The 16,965-nt window shown below is 41.9% G+C and overlaps 1 protein-coding gene across 1 annotated transcript; it reads left to right on the top strand.

Annotated features, from left to right (window-relative positions):
- The first annotated feature begins 9,872 nt into the window (after positions 1–9,872).
- On the top strand, positions 9,873–16,587 carry LOC121519318 (P2Y purinoceptor 3). Its single transcript, XM_041802202.1, has 2 exons — positions 9,873–10,333; positions 15,641–16,587. Exons 1-2 carry the CDS (start codon positions 9,873–9,875, stop codon positions 16,551–16,553), a joined length of 1,374 nt encoding a protein of 457 aa, XP_041658136.1. The 3' UTR covers positions 16,554–16,587.
- The last annotated feature ends 378 nt before the right edge of the window (positions 16,588–16,965 follow it).

Here is a 16,965-nt window from a genome sequence, read left to right as displayed (position 1 = left end):
GCAAGTCTAGGTGTGCCTTGGGGATCTGGCTGGGCCCCTGAAAACCTCCAGAGAGTGGACCCTCCCCAGCTGTGATTTATTGAGTGTTGGATCAGTAGCATTGTTGCTAGCATCCTGGCTAACAGTTACCTCATTTGGCAAGCTATTATTGAGTTGAAATTGGTGTTGAAATTATTCATTCATGCTACTTTTAACCAATTTAACCAATTTTCTACCCATTTTGCCACTTAATTTGACAATTTAAACCATTTTGCTGCTTCTTTGCAATTTTGCAACTTTAAAAAAAAAAAAACTTTTTTCCAATTTTTGCTACTTTTTTGGATCTTTTAGCTACATTTTTTGCACACAATTTTTGCTACCTTTTTACCGGGTTTTGCCTACTTTTGCTATTATTTGGACGTTTTTTGTGATTTTTTTCCATCACTTCTTACCCCTTTTAACCACCTTTTCGCAACTTTAACTCTTTTTGCCGCTTTTCTGCCACTTGCAATCTATTTTGCCACCTTCTTGCCTATTTTCACTTACTTTGCTTTTGTTCTGCTGCTTTTTTGACCAATTTTGCCCATTTTTTAATCACTTTTAACCCATTTTACCACCTTTTTACAACATTTAACCCAATTTTGGCCACTTGTTACCCCTTTTTGACACTTTCAACATGTTTTTACCACTTTCAGCCCATTTTTGGCACCTTATGCCAACTGTTACCCATTTTTGACTGTGTCTTGTTACTTTTTGCCCAATTTTGTGGTGTTTTTTTCATCACATTTCACCAATTTTTGCACCTTTTTCCCACTTTTGCCACCCCCAGTTGTCTAGGCCCCAGAAACCTCTCCCCTTTGTCCCCCTTATGGGCCACCTTGACCGTTATATTGTTTAAAAAGTCTATTTTGTATTGATATGAATATGGTGCGCCTTTGGCGAAAAAAGTTTCAAAACCATTGATGTAGGCAGTAAGATCCAATGAATCAGCAGCATGAGGAGCGTTAGGGAGGTTTCTGCTATGAGGCTGGTGAAAATCAGAGAAACTAAACTCAAAAACTTAAAGTATCTGAACTTTTTTGTTTTATTTTGTAAATTTATGACGTTATAATCTTGAGATTTCTGTTTTTTTTCTCAGAAATGTTGGTGTGGACAGACTGTTGAAATTGTGGCTTATACACTGTTGCTTGATGCTCATGTTGCCATTATAATATTTATGAATAAATGTGAATTTCCAAGTTAATCTTCTGTACTTTTCATAAGGAAAGTGGTTGATTTTTGATGTAATCTGCAGGAGAATGGCCGTCTGTTTTATTCCAAAGCTATAACAGATTTACAGCAATGCACTTGCCTTTTTAGACTTCTCCTTGTCAGGATTCGTAGAAGTATTTGTAGCATGAACATTATGTTTGACATTATTTAATACGGGGTTCATACCTCTTAAACTGATGCTGTCTCTTCTGGTACAGTCAGTGATTAAATCTAAAAGGACACTGCACTTCATTTAGCCAAGTTTATGTGAGGATGTTCTTTTCTACCTTTTATTTCATGTTTTTACATCAACCTCCCTCTCTTTGGGATTCTCTAACACAGTGGTTCTCAGCTGGTCCATCCTCAGGACGCTACACCTCCTTCAGGAGAAATTTAGACACAAATTACTAAAACTTTTAACAGCTATAATCCAGGTGTGCATGATACTGGTTGCCCATATTTCTAAATTCATTCAAGCCAACACCAAGGTCACTATCATTACAGTAATTTAATTTAGACCTAAAACACATTTAGAATTTAAGAATTAACCTCCTGAGACCCGAGCTTGTACTGTTTGTACTGAAGTTTTTGTTTCTCCCACTCATTTAGGATCGGGACCTGATCAGTAAACCTAAGCCCTGTCTTCAAACAGGAAGTAGTTTTGACCAAAATATGGTGTCTGCATATGGAGACAACAGGCTTGCAACATTTTATTTCACTTACTTTTTCTCAAAATTTCAAAGCAAATTCCACTTTAATTTCAGATTCAAATCCCCCCGATTTACAAATAAATTCCAGATTCCAAAATGTGACCTTGTCCTCATATGTGCCTGCAGGGTCAGGAGGTGAAATCAACTTAGAGAAGACGTCAGCTGATGCGGGCCTGATGGCTCAGTGGTCCTATTCAAAACTCCCAAAACTTGTGTGTGCATACGGCAGATATTAACAGCTGATACTGACCGATATCTAAAGTCCATATAGACTGATATTTATAATCAATTAGCCAATATTTACAGCCAACAGAGTCTGATATTTTCAGAGTGATGTATATACTGATGTACTAATATTTATAGCTGATTTATACTGATATTCACAGCTGATACAGATCAATATTGGCTGCAGATTTAGGCTGACATTTAAAGCTGACATGGACTTTTATTTTCAGTTGATCTAGGTCCATATTTTTCTCCAATTTAGGCCGACACAAAGCCGATTCAGGCTTACTTTTACCGCCCATATATAAACTGTAAATTTGGCCTGAAATGTCTATTTCTGCCAGTTGTGGATTATCAGTTTTTGAAGCTAACAGCTGCTGATATAGTTATCATACCAGTATTTTTCTACATCCCTACTGAAATGTATTCGATGTAAAATGTTTCTGTTTTGACCTTAGATCAGGGGTGCTAAACTCAGCCACAGCAGGGGCCGGATTCTGGATTCAGGACTAACCTGAGGGCCTAACAGGGTCACCTTTATAACCAGAAACTGTCAACCTCATTTCACCAGTAATAAAATATGAAAAATAAAAACTTAGCACTGATGATAAATGATTTTGACATTTAAAAAGTTAAAAAGATCAGTTTAAAGGCTCACAATCTGAGAAAGTAAATTTATTAGTTCAAAACGGTCAAAACATGAAATTGGAATTGAAAAATCATGTTTTTAAAGGCAAATATATTAGAAAGAAAGTCAAAATCATGAGTTTAAAAGGTCAAAATATGAAATAAAATTTATAATCATGAAATTAAAAGTCAAAATATCAAAATTTTAAATTGGGAGTCTAAAAGGTCAAACTATGGGATTATGAAGTCAAAGTCTGGAGTTGAAAATATGAGGTAAAATACAAAATAATTGGTTAAAAAGGTCAAAATATCACTTAAAATTAAAATTATGAATCTTAAAGCTCAAAATATGATATGAGAAGTCAAACTTTGAGTTGAAATGCTCAAAGTATGAAATAAAAAGTCAAAATCCTCAGTTTGAATCCTGATTGTGAGATGCTAGATTGAATATGTGAAATTTAAACACAAATTAATTTCTTTTCCCACATTCCTGACTTCTTATCTAAATATTTTTACTCCTTACTTTTTCAGATTTTGTGACTAAACAAGGATATGTTAAATCATCAGGATAAGTTCACATTTTTATACTGGAGTAAATCTGCAGACCTCAGACTGAGGGGACAGTTAGAACAGAAATATCGGATCATCTTGCGGGCCGGATTTGGCCCCTGGGCCTTGAGTTTGACACCCCTGCTTTAGATGGAAGAAAACATGGCTGAAGGAAGAGACGTGACAAAAACACTTAAAAAAAAGCACACCATTACATTAGCCCTGGGAGGATCGCAGACATTTTATTTGTCTCTGTTTTTACGACAAATACATCTATTTTTAAAGAAATTAAAACTTTTCATGGGGCATCAACTGTGATCCTTCTGTGAAAAATCGTCTCTTTTGGGTCCTGGCCCACCAGTTGAGAACCGCTGCTCTAATGTTTGTTTTTAAATGTGAAGTGTAATTCTGACTGCAGTAGATTATCTTTACACTAGATTTACGTGATTTATAATGTGGCTTTTATTTTCTAAACCACTACTACCAGTGCCTCCCAGTGCCTTATAAAAACTGACTGAATGTTGTAATGATAGAAGAGACACTGCTCTGAAGAGAGGGTCATTTATTTTATATATAAAGCTATAAATGTCATCCTAACAGTGTCAGATAAATCAGGATGTAACATGGAGGAGAATTTAGAAGTGTAGAAAAGTTTAGATATTATTTTGAGCTAACTGTGGTTGTGGAAATCAGTTAATAGAGAAGCTAACAATGTGAACAGATTTATATTTTATGACCATACATGTACTTTAAAGATGTATTTTTTACATGTAAATAAAATTAATCTGAAATATATTTGTATGTAAACATTAACTATGAAATATATTTGATGTTCTGCAACATGGATGTGTTTGTCGTCTTTTCCAGAGAAATCGTCCGTCTGTTTCTTCTACTTATTTGGGGTCAGGCTGCAGAGAATGGACAAGCATACACACACTAAAAAAGTCTGAGAGCCAAAAATCATCATAAAATGATTATCTGTTAAAGATAGCATAAAGATAACCTCAGAATAAATAGCTGAATAATGTGTCTAGTTTTTAAAGCCAGAATGAAGTCTGCAGGAGGAACTGAGTCAGAGTTAGAGGGCTTAAGCCAGTTACACAACGCCGCGTGGTAACTACCCTGAAAATCGCCTCCCTGCCTGCTGCCGCCACGGTACGAGGCAGCAGCCACAGCAGAGCCTGCCTACAAGTCCATCACACATCCCTCCCCAAAAACACGTAGAGTACCTCACAATCTCTGTATATTAACATGCACAATGTACTATAAAACGGAGGGAAAAATACGGTTCTGTCATCAAAATAATTCCCCCTAGAAAATACGTTACAATGGTTGGTTCCACAATTTTTCTTCTGGTTGTCTTTGTATGATGGTAGAGCCGTGTTGTAGAGCTCAGGATATTCCAACACCAACATTATGAGCTCCATTGTTTGCTTTGACCTGCGAAGCCTGCTGTTTTCGGGTTCTCTCCCTCCTTCGATGGGATTGGCTGTTGCCAGGCGCCAGAAAGTTCAACACGCTGAACTCCGAGCGGCAGGGCAATATCTGTGCACGTTCACGTGGGCGGCAACTGCTTCTGGGTCCTACCGCTGCGGTTAAAACTGCTTCCCGTCTGCCGCCCTTCCCTCATTAAAATGACTGGGGGTGGTGAGTTGCCGTGCGGCGGTGTGAAAAGGGCTTTAGAAGAGGACTGAGATGATGTGTGTGCGATACGATGTTGGGACTTTCTCAGGCCCCGTCCACGTATACGCAAAAGTTTTTGTTGTATCGACGTTTCATCCACACGGAAACGGCGTTTTGGGTGACTGAAAACAATACTTTTTGAAAATGGATCCCAGAGTGTCGATGGCTATCTGCAGCTTTCTTCAAACGATTACGTCACACATAGCGTAGCTCTCTGAAGGCGCCTGCGTGGGTCCGGCCAAAACAATAATGGCGGATTACAGGGTTGTGTTCGTGCTGCAGAGGCTACTGAGCTTGTTCTGGCTTTTACAGAAAAATCTGATGCTCCTTTACCACCACTGAGAACAGCATACACCAGATGTTCTTAAATCTAACATGGAGAACAACGAGAAGGGCAACCAGAAGAAAGTTTTGTGTCAGTTTTCTGTGATCTTCTTCTTCTCTTTTGGTGCATTTCCGTGGCAGCAACACAGCGCCACGTACAGGCTTGGCATATGCACTACAGCGTTTTCAGTCGTTTCAGTGGTTCTGTGTTCACGCAGATATTTCCTGAAATTATTCCATCTTTACGGAAAACTTTTTCAAAACGAAATGGCAATATATCATTTTCGTGTCTGTGTGGACGGGGCCTCAGTGAGATCAAAGCAAATATCTCCTGGAGAACAGCATAGCAACAATGGGCAGAGCTAACCTGATTGGTCCATCCTCTCCTTTAGAGCGGCTCTGGTTCTGAAAGTTAAATTCACCACTCAAATCCTTCGTTCATTTCATTTCAAAGTACTCATGGCTGTAAAACATGGGGGGAGGCATCAGCTGTCGTCATGGTAATTTAAGACGTCTGTTTACAAAGGAAAAAAGACCCCAAAGTTGATTATTCTGCTCGTGTTTCTGCTCTGACTATACAATACAATACAAGAACTTTATTTATCCCCGAAGGGAAGTTCATTTCAACTATGGGAGTGTCTGCAGATGTACGACCAAAATATCAAACATGAACCATCGGAAATCCTTCAGACCAGTTGGGAGCAGCTGTGATCGGGTCTTTGTCAGCCGTCATACTACGGAAGTAAATCAGTGCCATCTGAGTTTGAATTTGAATTTCTGAAACTGAATTTTTTCTCACAAAATGTAGAATCTACAGAGCCCCAGACATGACATGGTAAAAAAAAATTAAATTGTGGCCACAATATAGTTATAACGTACGCTGTGTAGTATTTCGTGGCCATGAATTAGTATTTCGTGCGCACGTTATAGCTATGTTGGGGCCACAATTTAATTTTTTTTGACCATGTCATGCCTAGAGCTCTGTAAGAATCAGTGACACCAGACCAAGTTTATAAAGTTCTGTGTAGTAACAGTCACATTTCTGATTTTAATTGAACTGTTTGTTTACAAAAAAAGAAAATATATATATGTATTTGAAGTCTGTTCTTTTACCTCGGTCTTTATTCGTATCTGTTTTGCTATTTTGTGCTGATTTTAATTCCATGCTTGAACATAACAGTGAATTTAACGTGACTGAGGGATGATGATGGCGATGAGCGGAGGAGGAGGAGGAGGAGGAAGAGGAGGAGGAGGAGCTGATTTACTCACTTTGCTCTCAAAAAGCCTCAAAAAGCGAGACAAGGAGGAGGAGAGGAGACATTTTAAAATCATTACCAGCTCCTCTGGAGGCAGAGGTAGGTGACGGATCAGATTTTAGTCTCTTTATTCCAAAGCACTTAGTGACTAGGTCTGGTGTTGCTTTATTTGCAGATTTTTGCAGATTGATTTTTTTTCATTCACTGAACTGCAAAAACACAAAACTTTGATTTATTTGTTGTTAGTGATTATGAGGCTGATATAAGTAGGGTTTTGTATATTATAATTGTAAGGATTCATTGATTATTTTGATGAATTTCAGGTGGTTTTTGTACTTGAAGGTAGTTTGCATCTTTTGCCAGTTATAAATGAAACATTTGAATCCAAAATCTTATGAAATGCATGTTTATTAGTGTTAATATGGCATCGTTTGCAGCATTGATATGTAAATATAAAATATGAGAGTGTATTATTTAATCTGGGTTGTTAAATGCAGCCAGTTTATTGGATGAAAACCAGTTGGAGCTGTACTGGGAGCACCTCCTCCTCCTCCTCTGCAGTCCCTGTATTGGGTTTCATTCCTGCAGTTGTGACTGAATGAACGCTGATCAATTATTTACAGAGAAACTGAAGGTCAGCAGAGAAACCCCGAGAGACCCTTCAGCCCCGAAAACAGACGCTTCTGAGCCGAGAATCCTGGAGAAACCTGACGAGAGGAGAGGAGAGGACGACTGAAGGTAAAACCAAACTCCTCTAAACTCTAACATCCACCAAACGGACTCTGATTCATGTCAGGCTCTGAACGGGAAGTTCTACAACATGACTGGATGTTTGCAACAGTCTCTCTTGATTTTTGCTCAGATTTTTATGTTTTATATATAAAGCCTCACTCACGATAGAGGATCCTGTTGACTCGACATCCTGTCAAATGTGGGAGGACGAAAGTTTTAGTTAAAATGATGAAAATCAACAATAAAAGGTGGTTAAGCATAATCGAGTCTGCATTTCCAGTCTAGTGAGTATGGGAGACCCAGAACTGTTTTAAACTGAATTTTTAACACTCGATCCAGTATTTATAGGGATGATTATGGTTGATCAGAGCGCTGGACCATAACGTCAGACCCATCACTCAGCAGTAACTGTTTATTCTGACTGTTCTGTTTCAGAAAAAGGCCCATAGGTTTTGACTGAGTCTGAAGGATGAATTTATAATGTGAATCTTGAATAAGGATGACTTTTAAGCTCCTTTGGCGCGGTCATGGTGCCCCCTGTAGGAGGTCTGGGTGCACTACAAAACTAAGTAGACTAATGCTAAACCAGCGGACGACTAAAATATGATCACTATCATATCAGATCATTCAATCATGGCTGATCAATATCTGCAGAAAAATGCGAAACTTTATTATTCATTTATTATTCTAGTAGTCTTTCTTTTATTTATTTATTTTTTGGACATGGAAAATGCAACATTATTTTTCGTGTTTGTCTGTGTATGACGATGAAAAAGAGAATCAATCATGGTCAATATAATTTTACTTTTTTGCCAAAACAATCACCGTAGTGCAGGAAACGTGTCTCAGATTGTAGTATGAAGACACCTGTGTCTGGAAGGTCCAGTCACTGGTTCATCAGTATTCATCGCTACCATTACACCATGAAGACAAAAAAACACTCAGAGAAAAGGTTATTGAAAAGTCTAAGTCAGAGGATGGAGACAGAAACATCTCCAAGGTTCCGAACATTCCCCAGAGTTCAGTTAAATCCATCCTGAAGACATAAAGGAATATGTCACATGTGTAAATCTGCCTAGATCGGACCGTCCTCACAGACTGAGTGGGCGTGCAAGAAGGAGACTAGTGAGAGAGGACACCAAGACACCTATGACTACTCTGAAGGAGCTCCAAGCTTCAGCAGCTGAGATGGAGAGACTCTGCAGACAACAACTGTTGGCCGGGTTCTTCAGCAGTCAGAGCTTTATGGGAGAGTGGCAAAGAGAAAGACACTGTTGAAGAAAACTCAGATTCAATCTGGACTAGAGTTCACCAGAAGGACTGTGGGAGACTCCATGGTCAAGAGGAAGAAAGGTCTTTGGTCTGATGAGACCAGAATGGAGCTTTGAGACCATCAGACAAGACGCCAAACACCGACATCACCACAAACACACCATCCCCACTGTGGAGCATGGTGGTGGCAGCATCATGCTGTTGGGATGCTTCTCTGCAGCATCATGCTGTGGAGATGCTTCTCAGCAGCATCATGCTGTGGGGATGCTTCTCAGATGACCCTGGAAGGCTTGTAAAGGTAGAGGGTTAAATGAATCCTGGAGGACAATCATTTTCAGTCTGACAGAGAACTAGGGAGAAGATTAGGAGATTTTTCCAATATTTTTCTCTTAAAAAAGCTCAATTATATCGGCCATGATTGATTTAGAAAATCAATAAAAGGGTAAAACATCTAAGGGGATGAAGACTTTTTATAGGCACTCTATCTAATATTCAGCCACATATCCCTAATTTCATGACATCTTTACGCCTTATCTTAAAACCAGCTTGGAGCATTGCTAAATCAGCTAGTTCATTAATACCATTTCCATTGGGAGTTAGCATCAAGCTAACGGGCTACATCCATGTCTATCTGAGAGATATCTGAATTCTTAGGGACTTGAGAGGAATCACTTTCCTAGAAATGCACATCCCTAAGATGAATCCACTTTAGTAGATGTAAATATCATATAAAGCAGATCCTGAACATGCTAGAACATTCTGTCTCTACTCTAGTCCATCAATAATTAAATGTCAAAGCCACAAGTCCATCTCTACGTAACCTGCACTGATTGTTGTGACATTTCTGGACGCTGTTGTTCCAAAACACGCTGACACCCTGAACTTCGACTGACGGAGCATTCTTTCGTCTTGAAGTCCAGTGAGGACAGCTGCATGAATGGAGAGGTGTTTCCGGAAGAATTTTGTTAATGATTGAGGGGCTAATTGTGCGAGACGAAACTACATCAGCAAAACACTGGCAGTACATGGTGAACAAGCTTTTTCAACTAATGACCTAGTGTTTCCTCTCCCTTCTTTTACAGAATCCTTCAACACGCCACAGACACGGGCCACACGACGGCAGCGACATAGATAGATAGATAGATAGATAGATAGATAGATAGATAGATAGATAGATAGACAGACAGATAATTGAGTCTACTGGAAAAGCTACGATGACGCCAGATGAACCAGAGAAGAACCCTATCCAGAAATAACCTCCATCATGGGACTCAGCCAAGACTCCAGTATCCCTCCAAACATCGGCTTGGCAGCAGCGGTGGAGAGCCGCCATCTTAACCTCTCAGGCGTCCTTCCCCCCTCTTCTCAACCTCCGTCGTCTTGCAGCATCGACGAATCCTATAAGTACGTCTTCCTGCCGGTCTGCTACTCGCTGACCTTCCTCTTCAGCCTCACCCTAAACTCAGTGGTGCTGCTTCGCTCATGCCGGCACCACGGCGGTGGGTGCTGTGGCGGTGGACGACGCTGGAACACCTCGCTCATCTACATGGTGAATCTGGCCACCACCGACCTCATGTACGGTCTGTCGCTGCCCTTCCTGGTGGCGAGCTACGTGCTGAGGGACCGTTGGGTGTTTGGAGACTTCATGTGCCGCCTTGTTCGCTTCCTGTTCTACTTCAACCTCTACTGCTCCATCTTCTTCCTCACCTGCATCTCGGTGCACAGGTAGGACGCTCATGGAGCGTGACAGCCAGTAAATGTAATGATTACCATACTTTAAAGTGATTTTTAGGTTTACAGGAGACAAAAGTTAGAACAGAAAATATGTTGACTAAGCTGTGTCTTTATGCTCCGAGGTTTTAAAAAAAATCTTCAACAGAACAAAAAGAAAACTTTAATGACTTTAAGAGAAGGTCCTCCCATAGAACTCTAGTTCTGTCTGGACTCCTGATAAAACCCGAGAATGGACCCTGATAAACCCAAAGGATGACTCCTGATAAACCCAGAGAATGGACCCTGATAAACCCAGAGAATGACCCCTAATAAACCCAGAGGATGACCCCTGATAAACCAGAGAATGAACCCTGATAAACCCAGAGAATGGACCCTGATAAACCCAGAGAATGGACCCTGATAAACCAGAGAATGGACCCTGATAAACCCAGAGAATGGACCCTGATAAACCCAGAGAATGGACCCTGATAAACCCAAAGGATGACTCCTGATAAACCCAGAGAATGACCCATAATAAACCCAGAGGATGACCCCTGATAAACCAGAGAATGAACCCTGATAAACCCAGAGAATGAACCCTGATAAACCCAGAGAATGGACCCTGATAAACCCAGAGAATGGACCCTGATAAACCAGAGAATGGACCCTGATAAACCCAGAGAATGGACCCTGATAAACCCAGAGAATGGACCCTGATAAACCCAGAGAATGAACCCTGATAAACCCAGAGAATGGCCCCTGATAAACCCAGAGAATGACCCCTGATAAACCAGAGAATGAACCCTGATAAACCCAGAGAATGGACCCTGATAAACCCAGAGAGTGGACCCTGATAAACCAGAGAATTGACCCTGATAAACCAAGAGGATGAACCCTGATAAACCCAGAGAATGGCCCCTGATAAACCCAGAGGATGACCCCTGATATACCCAGAGAGTGGACCCTGATAAACCCAAAGGATGACTCCTGATAAACCCCGAGAATGGACCCTGATAAACCCAAAGGATGACTCCTGATAAACCCAGAGAATGGACCCTGTTAAACCCAAAGGATGACTCCTGATAAACCCAGAGAATGGACCCTGAAAAACCCAAAGGATGGCCCCTGATAAACCCAGAGAATGGACCCCTGATAAACCTAGAGGATGACCCCTGATAAACCCAGAGAATGGACCCTGATAAACCCAGAGAATGACCCCTGATATACCCAGAGAATGAACCCTGATAAACCCAAAGGATGGCCCCTGATAAACCCAGAGAATGGACCCTGAAAAACCCAAAGGATGGCCCCTGATAAACCCAGAGAATGGACCCTGATAAACCCAGAGAATGACCCCTGATATACCCAGAGAATGAACCCTGATATACCCAGAGAATGACCCCTGATATACCCAGAGAATGAACCCTGATATACCCAGAGAATGACCCCTGATAAACCCAGAGAATGAACCCTGATATACCCAGAGGATGACCCCTGATAAACCCAGAGAATGGCCCCTGATAAACCCAGAGAATGGACCCTGATAAACCCAGAGAATGGACCCCGATAAACCCAGAGAATGGACCCCGATAAACCCAGAGAATGACCCCTGATAAACCCAGAGAATGGACCCTGATAAACCCAGAGAATGGACCCTGATAAACCCAGAGAATGACCCCTGATATACCCAGAGAATGAACCCTGATAAACCCAAAGGATGGCCCCTGATAAACCCAGAGAATGGACCCTGATATACCCAGAGAATGAACCCTGATAAACCCAAAGGATGACTCCTGATAAACCCAGAGAATGGACCCTGAAAAACCCAAAGGATGGCCCCTGATAAACCCAGAGAATGGACCCTGATAAACCCAGAGAATGACCCCTGATATACCCAGAGAATGAACCCTGATATACCCAGAGAATGACCCCTGATATACCCAGAGAATGAACCCTGATATACCCAGAGAATGACCCCTGATAAACCCAGAGAATGAACCCTGATATACCCAGAGGATGACCCCTGATAAACCCAGAGAATGGCCCCTGATAAACCCAGAGAATGGACCCTGATAAACCCAGAGAATGGACCCCGATAAACCCAGAGAATGGACCCCGATAAACCCAGAGAATGACCCCTGATAAACCCAGAGAATGGACCCTGATAAACCCAGAGAATGACCCCTGATAAACCCAGAGAATGGACCCTGATAAACCCAGAGAATGGACCCCGATAAACCCAGAGAATGACCCCTTATATACCCAGAGGATGGACCCTGATAAACCCAGAAAATGGCCCCGATACCCCCCGGGGCCCCTTTTTTTTTTTTTTTTTTTTTTTTTTTTTGCAAGTTCCAGCACATCTTTGCAGCATCTTTATGGAACTGTTTACCTATTTGAGCCATTTTACTGCCACTTTTTTTGCCAATTTCTCTTGACTTTATTCCAAACTTTGCCCAGTGATGCCATTTTTTCTGCCTTTGCCACTTTTAACCATTTTTGCTGCTTTTTGCCCAGATTTGTAATTTTTTTGCCACTTTTGCCATTTTAATTAATGCCATTTTCTTTTTTGCCTTTCACGCATTTTTGCCCATTTTGCCACTTGCACATTTATGACATTTTTTAAAACCCTTTTTAACCCATTTGTTCTTCTTTTACCAACTTTTGCATTGTATTTTTGACTCTTTTCACCCATTTTTACCACTTTTGCACCTATTGCCACATTTAACCCATTTTGCAATTTTATTGGACTACATTAACCCATTTTTACCACTTCTCACAATGTTTTGTTGTCTTTTCACATTTATTCTGTTCTTTTAAAAAAGTAAAGTTATCTCAGTTTCTTCTACTGTGATTTCTGGCATCCTGACATTTGTGCCCATCACGGCTTAGCTCTGAAGTCTGGCTTTACTTTCCTCATCATTTAGTCCAGTGTGTCCATCCACGTTGTTAACATCACTAATTTAAGGGTCATGTGTTTTCAGAAAATGGGGTTTACATTTAGAAAAATGTTAAAGTGTTTGAGAGCAGAGCTGTATTCTTACATTAGAGATGATTAATACTAAAACTCCTGCAGTCACTCCTCACTATCTTTGTTCTCTGAGGACATTGCTGCACATGCATGTTAATTTTTGGCCTAACCTATCTGAACTTTGACCTCATAGAAAAGTACCACATGCTTAGGGACAAGCTAGCTGATTCTCCAGACCATCAGCAGCTGGTGAAATGTTCAAACAGAGTTAAGGATAGGAGTCAGCTCTGGAGACAAGTTCACAGAGTTCAGGACCCCAAAGTTGCTGATCCGTCTATAGGACTGTTCCCTTAATCAATGATGGAATAACTGTGGATACGGAGGGTCAGAAGTGACAAACAGCCAGACATTTCAGTGATGTTTCAGGTTTGTTAGTAAGTTGCCTGCAAGACCTCCACATGATGGGGACCCAGATAGGTATCCTGGTCAGATGCCTGAACTAGCTCAACGGGCTCCTTTTGGAAAAAAAGGCAAGAAAAAGGCAAAAAAGTGGCAAAATAGTAGCAGGAATGGGTAAAAAGGGGCAGAGAGTGCTTTAAAAAGTGACACAAATGGGTGAAAAAGGGCAAAAGTGGTTAAAAAGTGACAGAAATTGGTAAAAAGCAGCAACAAGTGGCAGAAAAAAATGGCAAAAGGGGGCAAAAGGTTGCAAAAGATGTTGTAGAACTGGGCAAAAAGTGGCAAAAAAATGGCAAAACAGAAACAGGCAAAAAATTGCAGATATGGTCAAAAAGTGGCAGAAATGGTTGAAAACGGCAAAAATGGGGTAAAAGTTGAAAAAAATTACCACAAAGTGGCATAAAAACGGCAAAAAGCAGCTTAAGTAGGCAAAAAGTTGCAAAAACATATTGCATAAATGGCCACAAATGGGCATGGAGTGGTTAAAAAAGTGACAGAAATGGGTGAAAAGGGCTAAAAAAGATTAAGTTGGCAAAAGAGTTTTAAACAGTGGCAAAAATTGGCAAAAAAACAACAAGTGGCAAAAACTGGCAAAAGGTGGCTAAAACAGGCAAAAAGATGTTGTAGAAATGGGCAAACAGTGGCAAAAATGTAAAAAAGAAATTGCAAATATGGGCCGAAAGTAGCCGAAATGGTTAAAAATGGGATACACGTGGCAAAAAAATTGCAAAAAGCAGCAAAAATGGATAGAAAAAAAGGTGAAATTGGTTAAAAATGACCCCAATAAATCATTCCAACATCGGAACCCAATAACAGCTTGACACACTTTTCAGCTCCAAAATGAGGGAACTGTTAGCCAGGATGCTAGCATCAATGCTACTGGTGCAATACACATGCACTGATATATCAATAAAGCACAACAGGAGAGGGCCAGTTCTCTGGGTTTTCAGGGGTTCAGACAATTCTTTGGGTGGACTTGGCCAACAATAACGGGTTAATTGCGCTGCTGTTGGTCATACACTGAGTGGAATCCAAAGACGGTGTTTCTTAATTTACCTTTAATTTAGGTAAAAGAATAGAAATGACCATGAGATTATGATGAGGATCACTCTTGCAGACACACATCTAACCCTGTTAAAATAACCCTATTGAGGTCAGAATTTCCCTAAATTAGCCTGGTTGATGTTGGAGGACTAATCAGGTGAGGTCAGTTCAGGTATGGGAGCATACACCATTTTGGCTGCATCTGTCTGTGCCCTGTGCTACAGCCTCCTGATGGTCATCATCCAGGCCTGCTCCAGGCCATGCCCCGTCTCTCCAGGTATCCTCCCAGCTGACCAAAAGTATGCAAGAGTCCTCCTGAGGAGAAGTCCAGGCTCAGATTCAGGCTGCCTTAGGCTGGCCAAAACAGTTTAGAACCGGTTGTCGGCACCTTTGCTAGCCCTAACCCTGCAGCTGAAAAGTTGGTTGGCGTCCTCTGCCTTCGGAGCCTAGGGGTGTCGGGGTGCAAACCCCAAACTGTATTGCATGTACACACTCAGTTGAAAGACCTGCATAGGGAATACTCCTGATGCTGCAGCCATTATATGAGCTGTGTGTAATATAAAGGCAGCGGAGCAAAGGCCTTGGGACTTTCTTGGCTGGACTCGGAGGAAATCCCAACAATCAGTCTAGGAAGCATTGCTGCTGCTGGTGCTTATGTGATGATGAGTAGATCAGACCAATCAGAGAGCCAACAAAAGAGTCAGTTCCAGATATATGCCTGTCTTTTCTATTGGAAGGATCTTTTGAATATTTGGCACAGCCCTATCCCTAGAACTAATTGAATCTAATGCAAAAACTAGATTAAAATAACAGTTCCTGACTCACTCTTGGTTGTCTGTCCACAGGTACCTGGGAATCTGCCATCCCATGAGGACCATCACTCTGGAGAGCAAGCGGGTGGTGAAGGGGACTTGTGCGTTGGTGTGGGTGGTGGTCTTCATCCTCACCTGCCCCATCTTCAGGTTTGCTCAGACTGGATACGTCCATCGAGGAGGGGGCGCCGTCAGTCCTGAAGGAGCGAGTGGGAGCAGGAACATCAGTGGAGCTCCGTTTGAGGAGAAGGAGGGATACATGAACTGCTGGGACGACGCCATCGATAAGGAGTTTGCAGACTACGTCCCGTACGGCATTGTCCTCCACCTGCTGGGCTTCTTTGTGCCCTTTGTCATCATCGCCTGGTGTTACTCCCAGGTGGTCAGGACGATATTTCAGACACTGCGCTCCCCTCCCAGCTCCATAGAGGGTGGAGACGACGGTCCAGTTGGAGATTGGGTGACAGAAGGGATTAGAGACCGGGAGAGAACCTCGGTGTCCATCTCTGGGTCACAGTACTCACACTACATCAGACGGCGACGGAAATCCATCAAAACCATCGTCACCATCACGCTGCTGTTTGCGCTCTGCTTCCTGCCATTCCACGTCACCCGCACGATCTTCCTGCTCCTGCGGCGAGGGCAGCTGGGCGGCTGCAGCGCCATGAAGATGGTCTCAATCTGCTACAAGGTCACCCGGCCGCTAGCATCCTGCAACGCCTGGCTCAACGCCCTCCTCTACTTCCTGACAGGCGATAAGGGCGCCCCCTGCTGCTGGCCTGTGGAACCCACTGTCCGCAGAGACCGGCGCAACGGCTCCCTCTGGTGGCCGTTGAAGATCCTGAAAAAAGAGGCAGTGGGAGAGGAGGACCAGGAGGCTGCCGAGAAGGTTGAAAGGGAGGTGCACATGGAGAACGAGTCCAAATCTTCAAGGGTCATCTTCTGAGGGATTTTCCTGCCTTTTACTTTATAAAAACACTTGAAACAGAACATAATGGCACTGGATCTTCAAGGAGATTTTACTGCCTTCTTTGTTAAAGACTGAGAACAGAATAAAGTGGAACATGGGCAGGTTTTCTCAGTAGAGCTGTAGATGGTTCTATGGGGTTGATCAGACAGTGCTATGGATTATAAATGCATTTTGGGCATTTGGATGCCAAGTAACTCTGCTTTAGTCTGTGCGTCCATACTCTGCATAAAGAACTTCCTTCCTTCATTAACCACCAGATATCAGAACTCTCTGTTCCTCCTCTTATTCTTATTCAGCCCATCTATCATTTCTGTGGCGCCCCTGGGGGGGCGCGGACCCTAGATGTACATATACACTGTATATTTATTTTAAGACTGTCAAAAGATTC

This window comes from Cheilinus undulatus, linkage group 12, assembly GCF_018320785.1.
Source record: "Cheilinus undulatus linkage group 12, ASM1832078v1, whole genome shotgun sequence".
NCBI lineage: Eukaryota > Metazoa > Chordata > Actinopteri > Labriformes > Labridae > Cheilinus > Cheilinus undulatus.
The sequence above is the reverse complement of the archived record's forward strand: the minus strand, read 5'-3'. Positions and strand labels throughout refer to the sequence as shown.

Coding starts and splice junctions, on each gene's coding strand:
- LOC121519318 (XM_041802202.1), top strand. CDS start 9,873: ATGGGACTCAGCCAAGACTCCAGTATCCCTCCAAACATCGGCTTGGCA. Junction 10,334..15,640: donor ACCTGCATCTCGGTGCACAG/GTAGGACGCTCA, acceptor GTCTGTCCACAG/GTACCTGGGAATCTGCCATC.